The 27299-nt window shown below is 39.4% G+C and overlaps 1 protein-coding gene across 9 annotated transcripts in view; it reads left to right on the top strand.

Annotated features, from left to right (window-relative positions):
• The window catches only part of esrrga (estrogen-related receptor gamma a), a 150583-nt gene that overhangs the window by 63670 nt on the left and 59614 nt on the right, over nt 1-27299 (top strand). For 4 of the 9 annotated variants that reach the window (XM_044200838.1, XM_044200819.1, XM_044200829.1 and 1 more), the window contains exons 1-2: nt 7366-7747; nt 18396-18554. In XM_044200838.1, coding sequence (XP_044056773.1) covers nt 7692-7747; nt 18396-18554 — 215 coding nt within the window. In that variant the 5' untranslated portion in view covers nt 7366-7691. Of the gene's footprint in view, nt 1-7365; nt 7752-18395; nt 18555-19920; nt 20004-27299 lie in introns of those variants that run through there. The other 5 variants (XM_044200868.1, XM_044200861.1, XM_044200854.1 and 2 more) reach the window with 3 other exon arrangements.

Raw genomic sequence — 27299 nt, 5'->3', positions numbered from 1 at the left:
GGTATCTATGAGGTTCAGAGAGATTAAAGGTCAAGAGAAAGTAAGAAAATAGTGCTGTGGTGAAAAAAATGATTAAAATATTTATCTTTTATTGTTAGATATCCAAACACACTATCTATTTGTCTTTCTGTCTGTACATCTGTCGGTCCCCCTTCATTGCATCTTCTCTTTATCAATACAGCAACTTTTCCACCACTGCCCAGTGTAAAGATGTGCTCAAAAACAGGTGGATGGATATACACAAACTGAACGTTGTGATGAAAGAGTGTATCTCTTTCTTTTTGAAAGAAAGATTTTGTCTCCAGTGTGTTTGTGCATGAGACAGACAGAGACGTCTTCGGTGTAGAATGGAAGCTGGACTGGGAGGATAGATTTGTGTTTTCTGTGTGCTCACATAGTATTTGACTGCAGTAGAGTATATGAACATTGACTGAATGGAAATTATGTGCATGCACACACACACACTAACACACATCTTCAGTGTTGACATCTATCATGTCTGCCCTATCTGTCCATGTTTGATGAGGTTACACCTCAGTCCGGCCCAAAGCCTTCCCCTTTTCCCTGTCCCTGCTTGATGAGGTCACTCCTTTCACTCTTTGATGAGGTGCAGTCCAGCCAACCTTCAATCTGACCACTGACAGGATGGTGACCGCAACTGACCCAGTCCTGTAGCCAGAGGACAGTTCTTGGAAGGGCATCGGATTTCCCCGGGCAGTCCCTTTATTTTCTTTATTTATTTATTAATCATTAAAAATGATAATATTGTCTATTTACATGTTATGTCATGTGAATGACATAACATGGGGGGGGGGGGGTATTTTTATGTGAAAAAGTATTCTATCCTCTTTGTAATCAAATTGAACTTGATGCAAGTTGAACTAGATAACAGCAGCATTTAACTGAAATACCATAGAAAATACATTTACCTGTAAACATAATTTTTGGATGTACAAGGCGTATGTATGTACTGGTGCTTGTGTGTAATTCTAAATGCATTTAGAGGAGGTTAATGCTCCCTATTTATAAACACTAAGGTCGCCTTCACCATATGACTTTCTTTCTCACCCTCTTTTTTGTCACCTTATTATACACACATTTCTCTCTCTCTTTTTCCGCCTCTCTGTATAGTATCTGTCTGTATTTCGCTCTGCCGTACACACCTCTCTCTTTCTAGCTGTGAATCCTGCCTGACCTTTGCATGGAATAACAGGGCTGTCACATGGCTCTCTGTTCTAAAAAAATCACAACATAGGCTACATCCCCTAAGATTATAAGCATGTGTATCTGAGTGCATGTGTGACTGTGTATGTGTGTGTCAGGTCTGTTGTCTGTGTGCTTAAATAATGTTTAAATGGATTTTTTGTGCTTGCCTTTTTGAAACTGCACACACACTGCCACACAAATCTGTTACACTGCACCATAAACAGTATGTCTTGGAATGAGATTTAATTGTTGATGTGTGATTGCATAAGCTTTAGCGTGTTATGCATGTGTGTGCGCGTGTGTGTGTGTAACTTCCACGTACCCTCTTCCAAAGGTTACCCAGACAGAGTTTTGGTGACAGGCTCCAGAAAGCCCCCTAAACCCAGCTTTTCCCAGCAGCTGGTGTTCTCTCCTTGGCCTTGAGCACCATCACTGCCCCTTCCCTCCCTGGAGGTGCCTGGGTGGACATACACACACTTGCCCCCCCACACACACACACACACACACACACACAAGTAAGTAAGTTTAGTAACCAAAGCCATGACATCTCAAAAGGTAATCTTTATTGATATATCCACCAATTATTATAATATAACTGTAATTATAATGTGAATATATTCAATATTATATTAAATATAATATATAATATTTTTTAGAATTGTAATTTTACCAGCATGTGACATCTAGGTGGGTGTATTGGTTTAAGCCTACAAAACGTTGATTATTTGACCAAACTAAATGGTTCCACCTGTGCATCTGCTCATTTCCAATCTATGCATCTGTTCTGCAAACAGTCCCATGCCTGTGTGTGTGTCACTCTTTGTGATTGTGGAAGATCCCACAAACCCTGAAAATCTCAATTTAGCTGCAAGTCAGGACATTTTTAGGTGCTTATGAGTACATTTAGGTCAAGTATTAAGATAAGGCATTAGGCTTAATTAGGCTCAATTCAAAATGACATTTATCAATATCTGTTAGTTATCACTTTATAGAAACCTAAATTGCAACTATGAAAACACACTTTGCAACCTAATTTTTATTGGTTATTTTTGCATTATTATTAATAATTTATAATATTGTATTTATATTTAATTAAATTATATTATTTCACTCTCGCTGTGTTTTTACATGTTAATTCTTTATTGCTACTAAATTATGGTACTTTCTGCTGCTGCAACAACCTGATTTTCCTAAAGGAATCAATAAGGTTTTATCTTTAACAAAACTTGAAAATATAGTCCTAATGTTTCCATACTTGGAAAAATGGATAAACGCACTCACTCACTCACTCACTCACTCACTCACTCACTCACTCACTCACTCACTCACACAGCCTGAAATGAACTGCAGCTTAAGTGTAGTGTTTATCTAATGACACCTTGTGACTGCAAAACCTCTCACTGCTATTACACCAATAAGACAGTTTGGTGACAGACATGTCTTTTCAGATCACCATCTCACTTTTTCCTCACTGGTTTGAGATTATTGCTCGCTGTCTTACACACAGTCTCTCCGTCCCTCTTTTTCTGCTTTTACTCTTTCTGGGTTCAGTGTGTAGCTGGTTGGAGGGCTGGGCAGGGAGTCTTTGGTCAAATTGGCCATTTCCAAATTGTGTTCTGCTCTACCTCTTGACAGAGCTATCAGATAACTTAGCTCCATCTCTCCTGTCGCTCCAGGCAATATAACTCTGTGCGTGCGTGTGTGTGTATGTGTGAATGTTGTGTGTGAATATGTGAGGTTCTTTGATGTAATTGGATGTTATATATGATTTTTTATTATTGGTATGACTTTTTAATTTATGATGAATAAATCTTGCATGCTATATAAATATAAACACACACTCATGCACACACACAACTAGTCTCTGTGCTGCAGTTGGTTGTAAACTGACCAGAGTCCATAGCTCCCTCTGTTGGCTAGTAGTGAACTACAATCTCTCGCTCTCTCCTTCTCTCTGTCTCTCTTTCACTCCTGCATTGGCAGCAAAGTTCAGAATTGTGTGTTTTGTAGAATTTCCAGATTGGTTCTTTTCAGTTTTGCTCCAGCTTTACTTTGTAGTCCAGATTATAACAATAAAACATTACATTGTGCCACTAGTTGTAATAATTTTATTTAAACTAATTATCATTAAATGTCAATAAGACAAAACACTTAAGTGCTTAAACTCAGGACAGGAGCTTTGTTTGCAGTTATAGCCTTAGTCGTGTGATGTGTGTATGACTGGCACACATGTGTCGATGAGTGGCCTGAGGTCAGCTGCTTAAGTGACCGCCTCTTGAATTTGTTAAAGACTGTTTTGACCAGCACAGAAACACACGTACACACACATATACGCACACACACTGCCCTGAATGAACTTGCTGTGGCCTATCGAGTGGTGTGATTGATGTCAGTGAGAGTTGCAATGGATAATTCTTTCACAGATGTCAACAGGCTGCCACCACAGGGTCAAAACACACACGCGCACACAATCACAGACATAAGACAATAGTTCAGCAGTGTACAGAGTACACTTCAATAGCCTTCACATAGTAACTGAACTGCAGAGACAATGCAAACAAGCCCATTCACACACACATATGCAATTCTTAATCATGATTGTAATCTACATTTTGACTGGGTTGGGTGGGTTTTTTTATTATAGAGTACTGTATGTATTTTATCCACAGTCTTGTACAAATCATGGGAATGTGATTTCCAGGGAGCCAGCACACACAAATACACACAGGCAGGGTATGTCCCTCGCTTTTACTGTAATAGCTTTGTGTTTAAGAGGTTTGCGTGGCAGCTGGGTTTGTCCAGCGAGAGAGAACGAAGTGGCCTAAAGGGGTCACTGTCAACATACAGACTGACTGAGAACCAATCAATAGTCGGGGCGAGGGGGGAGATGGGGGTCAGAGAGGGAAAAGAGGAGTGATGCAGAAAGAAACAGAGTTAAGGTTGTTTTAGGTTCAACTAAAATCCCTCAAATTTTGTGACCGTATCTATAGATGTCAAATAGAAGATTCAGAAGCTTTAGGAACATATGTGTTGACAAATGTTAAAGAACACAGCCCTGTTTTTGTGTGCGTGGTAGAGGACTTAAGTGTCTCACCATAATAATTCTTCCCTATTTACATAATAGACAAAAGCTTTTTAAAGCAAGACTCACTGCACATATGCAGAGTGAAACCTGATCCGTAGATTTCATTCTTATGCTTTTTTTATCAAACACATTGCTGCTTGTACTAAAACTGACTTTCAGTGTCATAAAAATCACTTTCTAACACAAAGTGTATAAATGCATAAATTACAGAATGTGGAACTCTAAGAAAAGTGTATTTTCTAAAGTAAACTGCAACAAAGAAATACGCCTCCATGAACACGATCAGTTCATCACAGGCAGACTGTTTAATTTATTTTTGTGTAAGTCAAATCACTGTTTCTTTAAATGTTTTTGTTTTGTAGTACAGCCCTGAAATGTGTGAATTTATATTCACATCTCCACTGCAACTCTAAACATTTTCTCCTCTCATTGTTTAATTTATAGTAATCATTTATATTTTAATTTTTTTTGGAAAAACGCACATGAAAGATTTTTCAATACATGTTATGTTGAGCAAAACTGTGTTCCTGTATCTTAATCTTTCTACACAGATACAGAGATGGCTGTTGCTTGTGTTTGTATCTATTTGTCTGTGTGTGTGTGTGTGTGTGTGTGTGTGTGTGTGTGTGTGTGTGTGTGTGTTAGAGACAGAGGTTTTGGTAAAGGATTTGTTTGCCCAGTAATGACGGCAGCATTGATTCACACTCATCTTTGTCGATGCTTATAAGCCCCTGGATACATCATAACTGTATGTGTGTGTGCTTGTGTACATGAACCTAATAGCATATTTGTATACATGCTTTTGAATACATGTACCTCTGTGCACATGGCCAATGTACATACTGTATGTGTGTCAGTGGGTGAGTGGGTGTGTGTGCATGTGTGTGTGTATGTGTTTTGTATGCTTGCAAATGCCATACAGGCCCCTTTCTTTGTCGTCTGTGTTGCTCCTAAAAAATATTTCCCATTTTGTGCATGTTTGTAAACTGCTAAACTGATGCAAATAATAAAGACATGTCTTTATTCCTGAAAAGACCTCAACTTTGTACAATGATGCCTTTCACTTCTAAAGATTTTTAGCCTGAAAATATGAGTAAACCTGATTCTGCTTATACAAAGGCACCACGTTTCAGCATTATCCTCACATCCCTATCCATAGTGTTGGGTGTGTGTAACTCCATGATTCTCTCTTTTCCTGTTTTTATTAGAATCACAGTTGGTTTTACTTAACATAACAACTTAAACGTACAATAAATGTAGAATTATTTGCCTTGTTGCTATGTTGTCATGGATACATGTCTATCTATATTTTCAGTGTACTTCAGTACTGCACATTCTCTGGGTCAAAAGAATTAAGTAATAACCTTACTCACTGACATGTGTGGAATGTGACAGTGGAAGAGAGAGCCTTTTGAGTTCTTCATGTAGCTCCACATACGTCGCCAATATTCACATCCTCATTTTGTGCTGTCACTTCAAGAGAGAACAAAGGTTTTTAAGTAAAGTAATAAATATATGGACGTTCCTCTGTCAACCAGCAAAGCTGAGGTCTTAAAGATTTGCCTCTGTTTTTAAACATGTTTGTTAATGTGTGTGAAAGAGAGAGAGAGAGAAAAAGAGGTTGTAGTTACTGTTGCACACACACATACACACGCATACATCAAAGCAGAGATTGGTTTCAGGAAATGTTTTATTATCTGTTCTCTTCCAAAGCTGCTAATCACAACCGCTCTCTTTCATCTTTGCATCCCCCCGTTCCACCCCTCCGATTTCTTTCTCGCTATCTCCCTCTCTCCTCCACACTTCTCTCTTCTCTCTTCATCCTGTGTGCAGGGGTATCTGAGCGTTGGAAAAGTCAGATGGAAAAGAGGAAACATTTAGGAAGGAAGGAAGAAAAAAGAAAGAAAGAGGGAATGTTTGCATCATTGTGGCGGAGCAGATCTGAGTCTCCCTGTAGGTTTCCCATTTCCCTTTTTAGAGAAAAGACCCTTCCATCTCTCCTCACTTTCTCTTTTCTCTTTCTTCTGTCTCCTCCTCTCTCTGAGACTGAGGAGCGGTGAGCTAATTCTGCTGGAGAATCCCTCTCACACCGACAATACCCACATTCCAAGTTGTTAGATATATTGGAAATACTGGGAATATATAGCCCGCTGGTGCCGAGATGGCAGGGAGCTCGACAAAACAGCAAGCAGCAGGGAAAACATTGTCCCAATCATTCCCAAATCATTCCACAACAAAGGACACAGGCCTTGGAATTGCCATAATCCGTATTTTACTGCTGAGCTGTGATGGGCTCTCCTGTTCTGTGTCTGTGTGTGTGTATGTGTGTGTGTGTGTGTGTGTTTGCAGTGTGACACATTATTAAGGCTTAGGGTTTAGGGTCAAGCTTACACTTTGTCCTTTGATCGTGCAGTTCTCTGAAATTTGATTAGGTCAATTTTGTGTTTTGCAGCTGAGCTGACACTAATCCACAATTTCTACCTGAAAAATGTCTCGAAACATGGTGTAATGCAAATGTTTAGCCTTTGCTTGAAAGATTTTAATTTTAAAACTTTTTAACGTTGTTTAAAAAACAAAAGACTATGTTTTTTTTCCCACATTGTCTTATCTTAACATTTTTTTGCTGGAAATGCAATTTCCAAGTGCAGGTAAATGATGAGAGAAATAGAGACCAATGTAGAGAGACTTTTGAGAAAGACTTAGTCTGAGGGACAGAAACAGAAAGATTGGCTGATAAAGAGACAAAGAATGAAAGAAAGAAGGAGAGCGGGACGTCTTGCTTTAAATCTTTCCCTCACCTGTCTCTTTCTCCTCTCCGCTCCCTCCTTTCCTTCCTCCCTCCCTCTCTCTTCCCCTCTATCGCTCTTTGTCTGATCCCTCCCTCTCCACCTGCTCTTCTCCCTCTCTCTCTCTCTCCCTCTCCCTCCTTGTCTCCACCCCTTACTCCGCCCATTCCCACAGCCATTGGTCAAGTATCCACCAATCACAGCAGAACCGGGGCCTGAGGGACTGCATATGCAAAATGCTGCTTAATATTAATGAGCTGCTATCGGGGCTTTAAGTCGTTGATTAGGACAGCGGCACAGCTTTCTGTCCCAACTGCCTGGCTGGCTGGCTGTGTGTGTACCTATAGCCCCCTCTCCCTGGCTCTCACATACACACATCGCGCACACACACACACGCTCCCTCACATCTCCACACACGCAGAGCCGATCAGTGCAGGCAGCGCAGAGCCTGGTAATTGTATTGCTCCCTCCAAGCGGAAGGAAGGACCGAGAGAGAGGAAGACCGGAGAAAGAAGAGGAGGAGAGAGAGGAGAGATATAAAAACTTTGATTTTTTTTTAATTTACTTGTTTTTTCCCTGGAGGAGGTTGACATGACAATGACCCGGTATCGCCGATGGATTCGGTAGGACACCCGTTATCTGAGTGTTTTTTAATGCACTCTGAACAAGAGTAGGTAAATTTTACCTTTTTAATCTTATCCTTTTATTCATCATTCAACTTGTCATTGCCATTGTCTTTCACTGTGTATGAGTATGTGTGTATGTGAGTGTTTCTGTATGTGTGCATGTGCTGGTATGCAGCGGAGGTGGCCAGCACCATGTCAAGGTTGTTTCTGCTGTCAGGTAGCACGCGTTCACTGTCTGTGTGTGTGTGTGTTTGTGTGTGTGTGTGGCTGCAGTATCCGGAGAGCAGCTCTTACTCAGTGGGTAGAGGAGCGGAATTTCTGTCACTCCACCTGGGAGCAAGTCACAAACACACCTGCACACATACACACACACACAAACACACATCAATAATGTAGAAACATAGTTTCTCCTTCACTTTCTCTGTTTTTAAGACATTGTTTTACTATGAGTCAAATTGTTCTCAGGACAAAACAGCATATAGCTACGCATTTGTATGCTTGTGCAGGGGTTTATGCTCGTGCACGTGTGTTTTTACGCGTGTTCATCCAAGCAGAGAATCAGCAAAGTAACAAGGCACTGAGGTTACAGGATAACGTGGAGAGACGGGAGGAAGAGGGCCCATAAGAGAGGAGGGAGGAGGAAAGGGGGAGAGCTGCGCTCTTAAATGCCAGAGGAGGTAGAATTTCAGACGGGCAACTCAGCGTGTGGCCCCGAACAGGAATTAGAGACAGTTACACACACACACACACACACACACACACACACACACACACAAGCGAGTGCCGCTGAGCTGCTCCTTTCGCTAACACTTTGCTCTTTTAGGTGTGTGTTGAAGACACTGTTCAAAATGCAGATTAACTGTTTGTGTGTGTGTGTGTGTGTGTGTGCGTGTCATGATGCGTTTTATAAAAATACACAACAGGCTCATAGAGTAGTAAATACACCAATATACACACTTTGTCCTTTTTCAAACATTACAAAGTAAAACAGGGATTTCTCAGAAGTGATGAGTGTAATTCAGTAAGTGGACTGCACGCTCTTTGCATGTAGGCATGAATTCAACAATGGCACTGATACTGTCAAATTTGCATTAATTAATATGTATAGAAATAAAAATATATGTGCAGGCTGATTTTGTTCAAAGTGGTCATGGCTTTATAGTAAATATATTAAAATGAGTTGCACTCAATCACAGCCTCAGTTAAAGTGTCTTTACGGTAGACAAAGTCAAAGCAGAGGCCGTTGCAGGATGATATACGTATGTGTTTCCCAAACATAACATTATTGGCATTTTTAAAGAAAACTGACATTTTTTGTGTGCTTTGAAGCTGTCTCACCTTTTGTGTGTGTATGTGTGTGTGTGTGTGTGTGTCTTTTACATGCAGAGACCCTCTCATCTACACAGTGGACTAGAGAGGAACATTTTTAATTAAAAAGGGCAGCTGGCAAAATATTACCATTTCTTTACCACTGAACTTGTCTTTCATCATTTGTAGAAACAGATTTTTGATAGTTTGTTTCAGTTATGATTAGATTTGCAACTAATAATAGACATTTGCAAATGTCTAAAGAGCACGATATAATGTTTACTGGAACATTGATGATAAGAAAAGAATCCTTAAGGGGTTTTTAATGATTATTTTTTGAATATGAGTGCAATGTCATAAATCAAGCTTTTGGTGAGATTGAGGTTTTGATTTGAACAAAGACTCTTCAGAACAGCTTGAGCATGCTGATTTCCTTTTGTAAATCAAATGACTGGATGTCCAGAGCAAAGTCTGAATTCAGTACATTTTCCACTATAGGGACTCAACCCTGTACACTGTATCTCAACAGAGTCTGTGCGTTGGTCTTTCAACTGCAAAACAGCGTGGTGTATTTTGTAAGAACCAACAACCAGTCAGGTTTAAAAACATTAAACTCTGGTTTTTAACTGTGAATTAGACGAGACAAGTGAACACTTTTGACCAGGTTTTGGTCCAAAATGGGTGAAGAAGTGTACAGCATGAGAGCTGTGTTCAGAAATGAAGCAGAAATATATTGACCGAAAAACGCACTTTCATTTCACACAGTTAGCAGTGGAATATACTGCCTTACCTGTGTGTGTTTCTGCGAGCGCACGTAAGCTGGGACCGCTCTCACATATTTTAGAAAACCCTCTGGTCCATTCTTGCATCTGTCTGTCTGTCCATTCCTTCATCCATCCATCCATCCACCGTTCTCTTTTCTCTGCTCAGGCTTCTCCTCCTTTGCTCTCAGGCACTGCTTTCCTACACTAATTAAAATATTAGGGATAATGATGATCATACCGATAATAATAATAACAACAAGTACTGCTTAAGCTGTTAACATAATTGCATTCCCCTCATGCCACCATATACATACCATTTGCATATCATTAAGATATATTTCCTACAGTGACTTTAGTGAATTTGGTGTTTTTTGTCAGTGGGTGTGAAAGAGACGCGTGGTGAGAATTGCACAGCGGCCGTGCAGATCATTCAGTCAATGGTTTGCAGTGTGAGAGACGAAGAGAAACACAAGGCAGCAATAATTATTCCAGTCAGAATTATTTTCAATTGTAATTTTTGTCTGGATTAAATTTTTTTTTAATAACATGGAAATGTTATGCAAATAAATTGTTTGTGATTGTGAGTAAAGATCAAAATTTCTGTTCAATCAAATGAAGTCTGAATGAAATTGAAATTGCATTCTATCAAAGTGTGCCCTTGACGAAAATTTGAAATTCATCACACTAAATATATACATGCCAGAAAAATATACACAAAATCATTTAGTTTTAGTGATAATTATTTGCTATTTGAACCGATTTAATGATTAATCGGGTGCACAAGAGAGCGCTCAATTTTAACCCTGCAAGTCTCAGAGTGTTGCATCTTATTGTGTCAAGGCAGCAATGAAAGCAATTACAACAGAAAATTCCATTGTTTGAGGTCATTTTTGGAGCAATACCTTGACTTTAAAGATTTCATAATGATTTGTTTGTTTCTGATTCTCCCGGTGACATAACGTAATTTAGGTAAATTAATGAAGAAAATCTCATTCTTGAAACTTGAAGGCCGACCATTCTCACTCTGCTTACACTCTGTTAGCACTTGCTGATGTTTTGAACTAAGACTATTTTTTAACTAAACCCTAAATAATGCAGCTTTCTAATAATGTCCTAGTCGCTTTAAAAAGGTAATGATAATGTGCCTTTGCTGTTGTTTAAAACTGCGTTGAAGAGAAGATCGACAACTATGGAATTAATGAGAATGAAAGGAAAATATTGCTTGCTTCCCGTCTAAACAAATTAAACACATTTATTATATTTTTCTCTGCCTTTTTCTTTTTATCTCTCGTGCACTCTTTTTCTCAGTCCATGAGAGAGAGAAAGCAGTAGAGAGGGGAGAGAGAGAGAGAGAGAGAGAGAGAGAGAGAGAGAGGTAAAGCTGACTGGAGGGAGGGACGGGGGGGACCAAAGAGATTGCGTAAATTAAAATCCTTTTAATCTCCTTATAAAATCATTTACTTAATTCATCTGTCAAAGCATGTCAATATGTGCTGCACTGATTTGTTGGCTGTGCGTGTGTGTCTGTGAGTGTGTAAGCGTGTGTGCGTGTGCATTTGCATCTTTTTGTTGTCATGCATGGGTTCGTGCCTGCCTGCCTGTCCACATTGTGTGTGTGTGTGTGTGTGTGTGTGTGTGTGTGTGTGTGTGTGTGTGTGTGTGTGTGTGTGTGACCTATTGGTGGCCTGTATAAGGAGGTGTTGTTCCTCTTTTTGTGTGTCTGTTTGCCTGTCCGTCTGTCCCTACGGCATTTGTTGTCTGTCAGTTTTTGCATTGTCTAAGCCTACACACATGCGCACGCACGCACAAACACACACACACTCACTCACGCATACGGCGGCCTCTCTCATGTGAAGGGTCCGGGCATTCCAGTGGTAATTTAGTCCCGTAAAGAGAGAGAGAGAGATGCAATGAGAGAGAAAGACAGCGAGAGGTGGGAAGGAGGTTTGGGAGGGGGGGGTTGCTTTTGTCTGACACCAGCACTTAGGGGTCCGCTGGACACATGTACGCATGAACGCACACATGCATGCACACACACATGCATGCAAACACACACCCTCACACACATTTTTTGTGCATCTGCAGCTAAAAAGTAGCCTAATTGTCTCAAAAATGCAATTACACATTCATAGTACATTTGAATCTACACACACATATGCAGGTATTAAAAACACACCATCACACACACAAACACATTTGTATGGCCTTGATGATGTGAATTTCTCTGATTTATGCTCAATCCATCAGTGCAGTGCGTGAGTGTGTGTGAGTTAGTATGTCATGGGTCAGTGCCGGCCTTTATGTGTTGAAAGAGCAGTAAGAGAGACTGTACCAGCTGTGACACACACACACACACTCACTGCAATTAGCCATTACACCACACTGGCGGTGAAGCTAAACGTTTGTGTGTGTGTGTGTGTGTGTGTGTGTGTGTGTGTGTGTGTGTGTGTGTGTGATTGAATGCCAAAGCGCTGATTGAAAGAAGAGAGAGAGTGATATATAGTGAGAGACAACACCGCTCATCTCTTCTCATCTCTTATCCTTCCCCCCTTCCCTCTCTCCACACCGCTCATCCGCTCATTCTTCATGTTCCATCATCCATACATCAAAACGTGCATTCATTTATTATTACTATTATCACAATCTATCAAATCATTTATGCTTTGACTAAGAATTACTCTTCTTACTGCTACGTGCTGACTTTTCTGTCTCATTCAAGCCTACTTTGATGACGTTTCTACTTTATGTAGCAGTGTAGCTGAGAGAGATGTATACGTCTGTGTGTGTGTGTGTGCCCATCGTGTCGTGCTCAGGGCTTCTAATGCTGCCTCTCACTCCTAATGGGAGGAGACAGCGGTGACTGGGCCACAATAGAACAGATTTAGATGGAGAGGTGCCGTGTATGTGTGTGCGTATGTGGGTGTGCAAGAGTGTGTGTCCGTGAGTTAAAGAGGATTGAGAAAATGATGCAGGTTCAAACGTCTTGTCTGTCTTTTGCACTTTTTCTGTTTTGCTGTTTCTCTCTCTCTCTTCCTCTGTGTCCGTGGGGAGAGCCCTATAGATTGGCTGGTTGGATAGTTCTCCCCCTCTACATGCCCAGGCCTTGTATAGTATGATTAAATTGTCATTGTTTTGACAGTGTGTGTGGGGGGGTTTCAAAAAGACAAAAGGGGAAAGATACAGTAGAAAGGGACATGGATAGATACTAAAAGAGAGAGAAAGAAATGAATGACCATGCCGCCTTCCGACTGACAGTGAAATATTCCTCCTCTCATCCTCCCATCATGCTTCATGTGTGTGCCTGATGGGGAGAGAATGACAGGCCAGCCCACCACCCCACCTCTCTCTTTAGTTTTTTTTAGTCTGCCTCTCTCTCCTTTTTCTCTTTCTGTCTGTGCACTTGGCATCTCCTTTGGTGTAATTTACCAACTTCAACATCAAATGCGCGTGACAAAGAAACTCCACCATCACACAAATATATCCAAAACTAGTTATGCATCCACACTAAATTCACTATATATTCAAACATCTGGACGCATAACAAAAGCACATCTTTTCTGAATCAGAGAACTGTGATTCAGTAACAATTGAGAAGCCTTTATAGCAACAGCAGTTATACACTGAAAAGTAACGCTCATGGGATTCTTGTGATAAAGGGAAAGGAGAAAATTCTAAAAAAGGTTTTTAAATGTTCCTCTACTTGCTCCATAACTATTTATTGCACCCAAACTTTAACTGATTTTTTTTTTAACTTTTTTTTTTTTATATATATATATAAAAGTTCAGCACCATAAGAAATAAAATATTCCAAAATAACTTTAAAATGTAATATATACTTTATTGAAACAAATAACGATTGCAACATAGCAATTTTCTTCACTTTGGTTAATGTCATAGAATGATTTAAAGTTTTTTTCTTTCTCTTTCAAGTTGTCACTGAGCGTTTTGTTTTATTACAAAAACAAAAATGCAAAACTTACTCTCTTAATGCAAATAAATTGGTACAAATACAAATAAATTGCTACGTAATATGTGACAGTCTGTGTGAAATGCATGATAAGAAATGTGTATATAAAAGTTTATTATCTCTTTCACATTTGTGGTGTTTTCGAGGAAACTCTCTTACAACAGCTCATTTACAACAGAGCGAAAACTTGACAGTGTTCCTGTTTCTTTCAGATTGTCCCAACGATTCAGCTTTGAGACAGAACTGTGCACGTGTGTGAACATGTCAGTCACATATTCACAGTTGTTGTTGCGCACATGTGTAACACTGAATCTGTAGGTATGGCCCTTTTTCTGTGTGTGTTTTTATTGTGTGTTTTAACTCTGTGCCTGCGCAGGTGCGGATTTAAATGACTTAAGTTGTACTTGTGAAAACTAGCAGCGCATTACATTGTCATACATTTTCATATCATTTCGCAGAAGTCTGATTTCAAATAGGATCACCACAATTGGATTTTTCCAACACGAATATAAACAAACTATAGAACATATCTGACGAGAACATATCTGACGAGATTCACTTTATATATTTCGAAGTGCGGAAATGCCCACAGCTTCTAAAACCTTTCAGGTATGCTGTGGTGCTGTTTGAAGTTGAGAGCAGCTTTTCCATGTTCAGAAACATTTTTTTTTTCATTTTATGTCTATTTTCTATACGTGTAATTGTAGAAGTAATGCTGACGTTTGATACTTTTGGCATTGGCAACTTTACACAGAAATGACAAGGTGTCAAAATATGTATACATACAGATGTTTATATTTCATAAATTAAACATTATAACACTTCTTGGCCTCAAGAGGTGCGTTCCTCTTCGCAGCTGATCCGCACTTTTCTTGACCGCCACAGATAATTCATTTCCCCTTTATCCACGTCTTCCTTCACCATTCACCCCCCACACACACTCCTCCCGTCTCTCCCCACACGCCCCTCCCTTGCGGAGCTGTCACCTTTCTGCACCCGCTCAGTCCCTATTAAGGCCGACAGCCCATCTGCCGCCTGCCTCGCTAACAGCTCCCGTCGCTAACGCGTGCACACATCCAGTCAGACACACAAAAGGCTGCGTTGAACCCCACCTGCCCCGATGCACGTGCAGACCCGCGCAGAGAAACATAGTCACACACATTTGTATATAAATATTTATGTTTGCACTCATTGTATTTGTGATTATCTACTGATCATTTTAATGTCTCCCCGACACACACTCACACACACAAATGTTTACATGTCTTTGTCAGACTATTTATGAGACTTTTACAAATCTGTCATCATTATATCACACATGCAGATATGAAATTTACATTTTTAACAATTCTCTGACATTGTTATCTAGAGTAACTAACAGTATATATACTGTGTTCTGTTACCGCCTAGGAGCCTAGTAATAAACAAAATGAAAGAAAAATCAAGTGTCACAGTTTTATTGTTAAGATTCAAGAACGTGAACAGAATAAAAGAAAAACAGATTTTCTTCTATTTCACTTTGGTGGACTCAGGTGGGCTGGATCTCCTCGTTTTTTTACCCTGCAAATATTGCCTTAGTTTTTTGTTGTTCGGGCATTTATCAGTGTTCATATGTCACCTATGCAACTGTGTTTGTTTATTAAGCTACGTTTAGGCATGTTTGTGGATAATTATTGTATATGTGACTGGAAGACATCACACTGCCCTGACTAGAGGGGTAATTAGATAGGGCAGTTGCAGCCCTGTGTGTGTATGTGTGTGTGTTGTGGCATTTGCTCCCTTTAGAGATAGGTGCGTTTTGCATTAGCAAGAATGGCAACTGTCTCATCAATCACTGCATCACCATGTCACACACACACACACACATACACACACACGCATTCTGTGTCATGGTCATTCTGTTCACAGATGGGCCAGCAACACATGAGCGAGTCACTGAGCATCAGAAAGACACCCACGATCTCCTTACTTTTACACACGCACACAAACACACACACACACACACACACACACACACACACACTATCTCACATCCACAATGTGAGTGTGTGTGTGTGTGCATTTGTGTGTGCTGGTGCTGCTTACATGTACTGACAGGAGCGTGAAATAGGTTAGGTAGAATCACATAGGTTAATACTCTATGCTTTGCACACATATATAAATATTTATGACCTGAGCTATTCATGTTTATGTGTAAGTGATTTTATGGTTTTAAATGCTTAAAATGACAGATTCCTTAAAATAATCTGAATCTATTCAAGTAGAGAAAAATTGTTAATTTGTTACATTTTAATTTCCACTTTATACATATTTAGTACTGTGACAATACCATGTGTGTATTGTACTTTTTGTCTTGTAAGATGTTCCTGTATAGACTAGAATAACAAACCGTTAATGCCCAATTTAAATTATTGTCTGCTGATTTTGAGATGCCCTTTAGCCTAAATTTAATCTTCTGGAATGACTAGACATGACATGACATATAAGGTATAATGTAATAAAATGTTCTCTTTGTAATCCCTAACAGTTTTAGTTTCCGGGTTTATGCAAGTGGCAGACTGGAGGTGATTTTTGCAAAATCCAAAAGGCTTTTTGCCATTTAGTTAAAATATTGTAATAGTGATTTACTTGGTTGTTTATTTCTAAAATTGCATCTCATGGTTCATGGTAGTGAGGATGTAAAGCTAAATAAGGAAGTTACATCACCCTTCAGATGTCAGCTGAATCTCTCCCTTTTTTCTTCCTCTTTATTTGTCTCTACTGTACATTTTTGTGACTGGAAAGGCAGGGATGGGGATTCAAACTAACAACATCATGTGTGCATGGTACTGGATGTACCTGGATGTGACACCAGGACACTCCTCAATAAAAAAAGCAGTATTAAGTGTTGCCTGTCTATATAGCATTGTGACACCGCAACCAAAGCCAATAAGTGTTTGAAGCAGCAGCAGCAGCAGCAGCAAGATATCGATTCCTCCTATTCACCAGAGTGGAACTAAAACCTACATATTACACACCCTGGCCCTCCACCTCTCACTGAGGCAACCCAGCTCTGTGGATGGAGGGTGGGGTGGCTGTCAGACGAGTGATTGGTCTGTCTACCTGTCTGTCTACAGGGCCCTCACCTAAACAGGAACCCACAGTGGGACATCACACACGTACACACAAATATCTGTGTGGTGTGTGTTTGTGTGGTAAACATGTGTCTATCAGTTGCTCTGTTTACTGATACAATACGTCTGAGACAACACACACACAGGAATGTGGTAATGACTGGAGAAATCCAGCTGAACCAAAACAACAATTACTGAAAAGAAACAAGTAACTATTTAGCTCCATTGCATGGCTTAAAGAGCTCCCAGATGGTTTGGTTTGGTGTGAAAAGATTAGTCAGTATCTTCAAAAACCGATGTAAAAGTATTACTATTTCAATTTGTAGACTTGGTCAGCATGTAATAAAGTGCTTTTCTTCCCAACAGCCCCACTCGATTCTCCCCTGTCTTCTCTCCTCCTCTTTGACGTCAGCTATAAGTACTGTCCCCTTTTTCTCTCACTCGGTGTTATTTAATTAATTTATTTTTTGCAATGGATGATTTTGATTCTATTGCCCACGGTGACCTTATCACCCCGGCAACAGCTCCTCCCCTGACGACAGCGCTGGGTTTGATTGACGGATAGCAGTCCCTCCTCCGGTGCTTGTACTTTTATATTCCCTCAGTCTGAAAGCCTTTTCCAAGGCTAAAACTGGTAAAACTCCTCTGACGTTAAACACAATGAGGGTGTGCTTCAATTAGCAGCATGACGCATCCACCGATGCATGTGCACACAGACGGATGTATTTGACAGAAATATGTTAACACATTCCAGGACAAAAGTCTTGTGTACTGGTTTAAAATCACAACCCGTCCTCTGTGCATCTGCCTGTCTGGCTGACAGCTGTCTGTAAGTCTGCCTGTCGGTGCTCTCAGCATGTCGGCCTGTGCGTCAGTCTGTCTTTCTACGTGTCCTCAAACCTGACTGTGTTTGTCTGACTGTCTGCATACCTACCTGTCTCTGTCCTGTCTGTGCTAAGTAGTTGCATATTTGTGTAACTGATTGCGTATACTGTAGCTGTTTGGTATATCTACTGCAGGTATACAGACAAGCAAAATGTATATGTTTGAATATGTGTGGGTGCATTAACTACATTTATAACACGTCTCCATTCAATTCATTTATTGTAGACTTCACCTTTCTTTTGTTTTTCAATTTTTTTTAAATTACTATGTAATGCTGTAGTTTTTATTCGTCATTTGAATTGAAACAGGAAACTAGATTCTGGTGCTGAGAAATAGTTAACGTAAACAAAAGAAGACAAAGCTTAGTTTGCCTTTTTTTATACATTTAATTTTTCTCTACATTTTTTCAAGTTGTATTTCATTATTTGCACTATTTTAGTGTTTACATTTTAAGATCTTTTTTCCGTCTTTTTTTTAACAGATTTTGTATGTTTTACTTGATAGTAAAATAGTTTGATAGTTAATCAAACACCCCCAAGTTGCATAAGAAAGGCCATGTATCAGCTGCTCTTTCCCACCTGCTGTTTTTCTACCTTTTTCTGTTGCACTGGCTGTATTTTCACAACTCCTTCTCTCACTTTGCTCCTGCCTACAGAATGAACTTATCGAAGGGGCCATTGGTGAACAGCAGCAGTGAAGATAACTCCAAGTCAACTTATAGTAAATGTGGCGCTGGCGCCTGGAGGATGCACCAAAGCTACGATCCACTAGAGGCCAACCACATGAGAGACGCACATGCCCTCTACAACCCCAGGTAAGACAAAATGACAAACGGACCAAAGACACACAGAAAAGAGAGGGAGGGAGAAAGAGCGAAAAACGTAAAAGAAAAAGAATCTATGAATGTGTGAGGTTCAGTTTTACACAAAAGCCACACTTGACCTCTATAAACCTCAGATGAAAGAGAAAGAAAAGGCACGCATTTTGAGACATCAAAAGCCTGTGTTTTAGTGGTCTGTCTGTGTGTGTGTGAGAGAGAGAGAGATAGCGCTGAGAGGAAACTTTTCTCTCTAATCTATTAAAATATGAGGATTATATATATTGTGTCTTTTCTTAATTTTCATTGATTTATTTCCTAATTCAGATATTTCTTCCTTTCCCTATTCCATGGCAGCAGCTATATGTTCAAACTGACCGAAGTGTATTTTACATTTTCGGCATATACGTTGTTATTAGATTAGTCTTATATAATAATATAATATTAAAAAAATAAGCTGCTCTGCTTTTGTGTCAAGCAGATTTACCTTTTTAAAAGTATATCCATCAGCAAAGCAAGTTTAGCAGTCTCTTAGTTTTAGATGTGTTAGTATGATTTCTTTTTCTTCTCAATTTTAAAAATCCCTCGCTATGGGTTGCTAGAGTGACTGCTAAGATTGCACGTTATAACACACCCTAATTAATTATTTCTGATCATCACGGACAACAGGCATGGAGAAGGTGTTGTACATAGAGTGGCTCAGTCTAAAATTTTAATTCCAGTCTCTATTTGGTTTACATTTACAAAAAACAAACTAGTATAAACTAAGTGAGGAGAAAGGACCTCTTGATCTGCCTCTTATTAATAGTTTTTGCTGTGTTTACTACTAATAGTTCCCAAAATGTTTTACTCAGTGTCCAAAAGCAAATTTTATTTTTTTTAAATAATAATACCAGGATAACCCTTGTGGCCACTGCTACATTTTTTTTCTTAACCTATAGCACTATCTTTGTTTTGTTATATTTCTACAGTATATATTGGGTATCACAAGAAGGCAGGATTCAATTCCTGGGTCAAGGACACTTCAGCAGTGCAACTGCATCACAGCACAGAGGCTTTAAAATCATATAATTTGGTTGAAGGACAGTCACTTTAACTATAACAGTAATCCTCCATGCCATCTGCATGTGGAATAAAGCATGATAAGCTTTGAGCAAAGTGAAATTTCACTTTAAAGTTCTCCAGTGGAAACCAGTTCTAGGTTTGTGTTGATTGAGGCACATGAAACTGAGGGCTGCCACGGTCCATTTTTAGAACATAAACTGTAAATATGCTGCTTGTTTAATGTTAAAACACAGCAAATGTGTGACGCGTGAAACAAAGACACACCTTCTCTCTCTTCGTATTCTTCCTCCCTCTCTGCAACTTCCTCTCTCTGTCTTTTCATCATTCTAAATTTCTCTGGATAAGAATAGAGCTACATGCCCAGATTGCAAAACTGTAATTGTAAGTATCTGTTTTGTATATAATTGGCGTAATGCAGGCTTATTGCACTATTATATGCAAATGAGCAACAGTATGTGACCAGTGTGTTTACTGCTCTATGTTTAGATTTTATTATTTATTTTCTCACCTGAGCTTGTTGTGACCAAGCACTGCCAATGATTTCAACGGACATTATTAGATGCCAAGTGCTCATATTTGATGAATATAAAAGGATTTGACATGTTTAGTCAGCGGTCATGTCTCTCTCTGGATGTTATTTTTTTATGACCAAACATTATGCTGCATGAGCTCACTAACTGACATGACTACCTAAGTGAATATTACTATCATGTATTATGTTATTGTTGTTGTATTATTGCAGACTATTAGAACACTATTGATTAGTGCGTTGTTAGGATTTTGTAAAACCCTTTCATTTTTAGTGTGTGTGTGTGTGTGCCCGCCCGTGTGCACTGTCGACTGGGATGTCTTAGTCCAATAGGATTTCAGGGTTAGCCTGGGTCAAGCCAATTAGAGGTCTGGCAAGCCATTCTCACGCAGACTCTCAGCCAATCACGAACAGGAGTGTTACTAGCACAATGTGAGTGCCTGTGTGTGTATATGTGTGTGTGTGTGTGTGTGTGTGTGTGTGTGTGTGTGTGTGTGTGTGTGTGTGTGTGTGTGTGTGTGTTGGCAGACAGTGAAGGCTGGTAATGAGAGGTGTAAAGGTTTGCCAGGGGCTAGGGAGTCACGCCATGGCTTGAAGTCGCACACTACATTCACACACATAGATCACACACGCTACACTCCGAATTATTTCCGGTGCAATGGCTCAAGTTTTGGACCAAGTTATAACACACTACAGTTGATATTGTAATTGTGAATTTAACTGTCAAAACTATGCTGGCAGATAATAGTAACAATAACAATTTCTTGCTGAAGTTCATAATTTCAGAATGAGTCTCAAGACTTTTACTGAAATACTGAAATACCAGGAATATGTAATGTTAAGAATCAGAACAAAAAGGCCTCCTCATTTACAGTTTATCATTAACAATATGTTCACAATACTGTAGGCCTTTTTCACAGCAGACAGTTAAACTTGTCATCGTAGGAAAAGCACAGGTGTTACTAATAACATTAACAATTAACGATTCTATTCAAGTGTCCCAGTAAGCCGTGACAGTGAGCCAACATGCACAATACCAGGACCCTGAAACTGAAACAGCTAAATGGGACTCAGCCATCATTAATGTGATTATTTACACATGTGCTTTTCCTACTGTGACATGTCAACTTGTCTTCAATAAAAAGGGCAGATTCTTTAAAAAACAAAAATTAAAAAATGGCATAAAAACAAAATAAATAATTAGGAACTACATAGTAAAGAGGAAGGTAAATACCAGTCACCTCACCTCAATTCACCCTCTCACACACATACATAAATGCATTTTTTCTCATACACACACACAGTAGAAGGAGCACATTTGTATACACACACATGCAGTATAAGATCACATGAACACTCCCTCCATATCTGACCTCCAAATGTGTTGATGGGATAAAGCCACACATTTGACATACACACTCTCACAAACACACACACACACACACACACACAATGCACCTTTGGGGAAAAACTCCAATTTTAATTGTGATTAAACAGTATTTATATACATTTCAAAATTGCATGTCAATTATTATTAATTTGTAACAGTATTTAAATATTCTGTTGTTACCACTGAGAGTGGCATTCGCTCATAAAATCCATCAAAAACCTTAACTGTTTTATATCAAAATAAAATTAAAACTTTCATATGCTTTGTTTCCTGAAACTTTTGCTCAGATGAAAACTTTTTTGAATTCTGAAGAAATTCCATTTTTTTTCTTTTTGGAGATCTGCAGTTTTCATTGGACAGCAACAATATTATTTCTATTTTTATTTAGGCCATCAAACCATGGGAATGTGATTAATGTCAGGCCGCCAGGGTGCGCTTGAATACACACACACGCACACACACACATTGCTGTAAACTGAGCCCAATGTAATCATAATGATAAAGCAGATTGCCTTAACACACAGATGGGCCTCCCAACAGCTCTGGGTGTGTGTGGGTGTGTGTGTGTGTGTGTGTGTGTGTGTGTGTGTGTGTGTGTGTGTGTGTGTGTGTGTGCGTGTGTGTGTGGACAACGCTGATTGGATTGCAGATTTATAGAAGAGGATTACTGCTGGAGCAGAGAGAGAGAGCGAAAGAGAGAGAGAAAGAGGGTTTCAGACACTCACCTCTCATTAACTTCCACCCCCTTCACCTCGCCTTATTCTCAGTCATGGATAAACACACACACATACACTTTACGCATGCATAAACATGCACAGTTAAGTTGCTGTGTTGATGCAGCACCCCATTTTTCCATGCAATGTCAATTGAGTTTTTAGAAAGCAAAATTGAAAAACCCTGTGAAAGCAAAGCCAGTGCTGCAAAGATGAGCAGTGGTGGACATTCACTCAGTGGACAGTCAGTGGATTATACTGTAATGCAACCAAATTATTCAAAACCTAAAAATTCACACAGTGACAAGATCAGATGATTTTACTGGAGGAAGTGAATGGGAAGGAATAAAGAAAGGAAAATATAGAGGAAGATGTTGATGAAATGTCGAAATACACAAAATTGAATTGAGACAGACGAACATGGACACTGTAGAAAAATAGAAAAAACTAAGAATGATAGACAATCAAAGACAGAATATAAAATAGACAGAAAGAAACAGGTAGGCAGGCCAGAAAGAGACGGAGATAGACAGAGAGACAGAGACAGTGGGCACTCCAGCAAACCTGATTATGACTGGATGTGAATTAGATTCCCTAACAGATGGTCCAGGAGCGAGGCAGTAAGGTGCATGAGCCAGCAGTGAGGGGAGGGAGAGGGGGAGGAAGGAGGCCATGGAGAAAGAGAGGGAAGATCAGGCAAGGAGGCAGAGGGGAGTGTCAACAGCAGCTGGTGACGATACAGATCAGTTCAGTTCAAAACATGCAACAATGTAAAACTGTAAAATGTATTTATGTAGGGTCTTGCAAATAATTATCAATACATTTGGGTAATGTGGGAGGATATTTTTTATTTATTAGTCATAATCCAGACATTCACTTTCTTCTTTCGACCCATTGTACCTGTCACTTAATCATATTGCAAAAGTAATGAACTGGCTGAATCTCCAATCACTACATTTTTATATGTATCAGTAATATGCACAAAACATTTAAAGTGTTCTTCCTGTTTCTAAATGTAATATTTATAGAATATTGAATGTTGAAATGAAAAGTAAGCAGTGAACTCAGCCTGTTTAGGACGGATTTTCTCAATTTTTACAGATGCTGTGCATTATTGTATATACTCTAGCTCTGCTTCTCTCTCTCTCTCTCCCTGTGATGGATAGGTGTAAATCATCACAATCCTGTAGTGACAGCCCAATTTCCACAAATCTGATCTGCTTAAAGAATGCAGCTTTGACGCTCTCACTCACTTATGTCTCCTCTCCTCTCCTCTCCCACATTTCTTTTTCTCCTTTATTCCACTCCCTCATTCTCTCAGATCGAGCCCCACTTAACTTCACGCATACTCTCTCTCTTTCTGTCTCTCCTCTCTTTTGCAGCATTGCACTCTCTTTTCCCATTCCCTCCTTGTCTGTTTCCCTCTTCCTCCCCTCCCCTCTCTCTGCCTCCCTCCCGTGTCACATTTGAAAGCCCTGTCATATTTACTAGAGTGGAAATCCTCTTTCACCATCTGCTTAATAAAATGTGTTTTTAATCTGATGGGGGATATTTTGTTTTTTTAAACACTTTTTTATTATACTTTTGCGCAATTTCATTTGATACGGCACCTTGCCCAGGTCTGTCTGAGTATGAGAGAGAGAGTGTAGGAGAGCTGTATGTCTCACTATACACGAATGGTCGAATGTGTACGTGTGTGTTTGGGTGTGTGAATGCATGTGTGCCTGCTACAATGGCAAGTGTCGGTAAGTGTTTGGAAGGGCTGTTGCACCCCTAATGCTTAGCGATAACACAGCTAATCCACACATACACACACATAGAATGAGAGACGAACACTAACCTTGATCAATGACCTTTCTTTTATAAAGGAACCAGCCTACAATGTGTCTCCCTTATACCCCTGCACAAACATTACCTGCCAATATCAGGTGAATAAGCCGTATGAATGTGTTCAGTGACATGAAATTTATTGTGCATTTCATTTAAACAAATTAAATATTTATGTATGTATTATTCATTACATATTTTCAGAAAAAGGAGGATTAGTAATTTCACATTTGCCACATGCAGTATCTTATATAAAAGGTTTACCTAAAAAGAGGATGCATTCAGTAATTTTATTGATTTCCACTCTTCAGCCTTTCCAGTAAAAGGCTGGAGGTCACTACAAGTACAGGGTGCACAATTTAGTCTGCCAATTCCAAAATAGAACCAAATTAGACATCTAATTTGCAGTCATTTATGTATTTGATTATTTAGCAAATAAATACATGAATATAGTCGAAAGTCGACTAACTGTTAACTGAACTCCTGATGTGCAACATACTGGATGTTTTAGAAGTTTGAAGCACTGTTCTTACAGTAGACAACCACCCTTACAAATACAATGACACACAGCAGATAAAGGAGACAGAAAGAGAGAGGGGCAAAGAGAGAGAGACAAAGAGAGAGGTAAGGAGAGAGAGAGAGACATGGTGACAAAGATAGTGCCTGGCAGCAACACACTTATCAGCCACTGCTCTGCAAGAAAATGACCTAAATCATCAAGATTCCCATCTGACACACACACACACACACAACGGTGCACTGCTTTGACGTTTTTGCTCTGAACAAGCTCAACCTCTTCATATCTTTCCACCTAAATAACTACACCAACGCAGTCGGACTCTCAAATCTAAATCATCCTTTATACAGACCAAGGAAGGCTTTGAGAGGAAAAGGAATTCCCTTAAAAATGTGGCATGTAATCACCTTTTTTATGAGAAAAGAAAAGAACAAACCAAAAAAAAGAAAAAAGAAGAATGTACATGAAACTGTTTTAACAACAACACTATGTGATGATTGAAGACACATGAAATGCATTGATATCACCAGACTCAACATGATATTCCTGAATAGTTTGCAGTCTGCAGTTTGGAAAGCACATAATTCTTAATCAGTTGTGTATGGCTGAGCCTGCCCTGTGTGTGCTGTCTCCCACTGTTTATCCATTCACATCTAGAGAATGTGTGTGTGTGTGTGTGTGTGTGTGTGTGTGTGTGTAAACTTTATAAACCCCAGGATGCATCATAACAGCTTTAGCCCCTCTAGTGTGCCACTGTAAGTCTTACCCAATACATTTCACACCTGAGTATGTGTTTGTGGATAGTTGTGCACAGCAAAGGTGTGTGTAGGTCTGTGTTTGTTACATTAAAATTCATATCTAGAAGGAGTCGTAGTGTCTGAACACACACACAGTCACAGACATATAGGCTCAGGAATATAGACACACACACTCACATTTCCTCTCCTCTGCCGGTCTTTACAGTCCGACAGCCCATTGGGCAGAATGTGTTTTAGCCATTATCACATTGATTGTATGTAATCAGGGGTTTATTCTGCAGCCAATGAAGTGAATTACAGGTTTCCTGCCCGACTAACACTGTAACAATTGATCTGCTCCCTGGTGTGTGTGTGTGTGTGTGTGTGTGTGTGTGTGTGTGTGTGTGTGTGTGTGTGTGTGCATTTGTGTATTTGTGTGGGGTGTAAGGTGGTGTGTGTGACAGGGTGTGGAAGTACAAGAAAGACAGAGAAGCAATGATAGTGTGTTTGTCTGTGAGAAGTAGAAACGACTAGACAGAAAGAGAGAGATTGAGACCCAAAGAGAGCAGGAAAGAGAGGGCGAGAGAGAGCTCAGTGGGAGGGAGAGTGGTTTAGATTGACTGTCGCTGCGTGAGTTTTTATTTCTTATTTTATTCATTTTTCTCCCTGAAAACAACTATAATCATCTACACACTGTGAGTTTATGGAGCTAACCTGCAACACATGCACTCACACAAACACACACCAACACTACACAGCAACACACAGATTATTTTCTCTCTATATTTCACTTCATTTAAACTATTCACAGACTTTACTTAATGCACATGTAAAAACACAGATTCAATTACTACCCAGAAAATGGCACACAGAATGACAGACATGAAAAAGATTTTTTTTGTATGCATTTTTATGTTTGTTTTTTCCCAGTCCAATAATTCAGCAGAAAATAGAGCATATGTTCTCGCTGTAATTTTTTAACCCCAACAGCATTAACCTACTTATTTTGAACCGATATGTGCAGCTAACAAGTCAAGTTTACGTGTGTGTTTTTTGTGTGTGTGTGTGTGCATACTCACCAGTGTATGTATCGAGCTAACAAGCTGACAAGCAGTTCAACAACCTTCCACAGATAGGACAGCGTTGAAAGGGGAGTAAAAGAGAGAGAGAAACAGAGCAAAGAAAGAAAAATAAACAGAGAGGTGTGAGAGCTGAAAAAGCAATTCAGTCTATTGATGAAATCATTCTATTCATTTGACTATGGAAATGTAAATGCATTTTTGCTCCTATTCCCCTCCTTACTCCATTTTTTTTAATTCAATGTATTTTCTTTTCTGTATTCCATCCTTCCTTCACTTTCCCAAAGCATTGCCGGTATCATCTAGATAGAATTGTGTAAGGTTTTCTCTCTCTCTTTTTTTTTTCCTTTTTGCTTATTGAACTGTGTGTTCTTATCAGCATCGAGAGCACAATGCTTGGTGTGATGGAAAGGTATTAGCCAACCCGTGGTAGCTACATTGTCAGCACTTCTCCCTTCTCTGTCTCTATTGCTACCACTTCTCTTTCCGCTCTCTTTTTCCTCTCTCCTCTTATCCTTCTCTACTCATTTTTATGGCTTTTTTTCATGGGAATTTGGTTTTAAAAATATTGTCAGGGCCGTGAGATGCTTCTTTACTCTACACCTAAGTTTGTCAAGGTGTAGTCAAATGCATTTTGTTTGTCCTTAAGAGAGTGAGATATATTATAAAAGCAGTTTTCATTGTTAGAATACAATTTATGTTCTAAATGTTTACATCTTAGCTTCACATTTTAATGTATTTTAATTGTCATGTAAAAATTCTATATTTTCAATCATATTTTGGTTGTTTGACCGTCATTTTTATTTGTTACGAAAACATGTTTACTCACCGATGTAATTGCTGAGATCTAGTGACATGGCAACATCGAGTCCAGCAGGGCAAGCA

This window comes from Siniperca chuatsi, linkage group LG1 (genome assembly GCF_020085105.1).
Source record: "Siniperca chuatsi isolate FFG_IHB_CAS linkage group LG1, ASM2008510v1, whole genome shotgun sequence".
Taxonomy (NCBI): domain Eukaryota; kingdom Metazoa; phylum Chordata; class Actinopteri; order Centrarchiformes; family Sinipercidae; genus Siniperca; species Siniperca chuatsi.
Note: the sequence above shows the minus strand (reverse complement) of the source record. Positions and strands in the feature narration are given on the sequence as shown.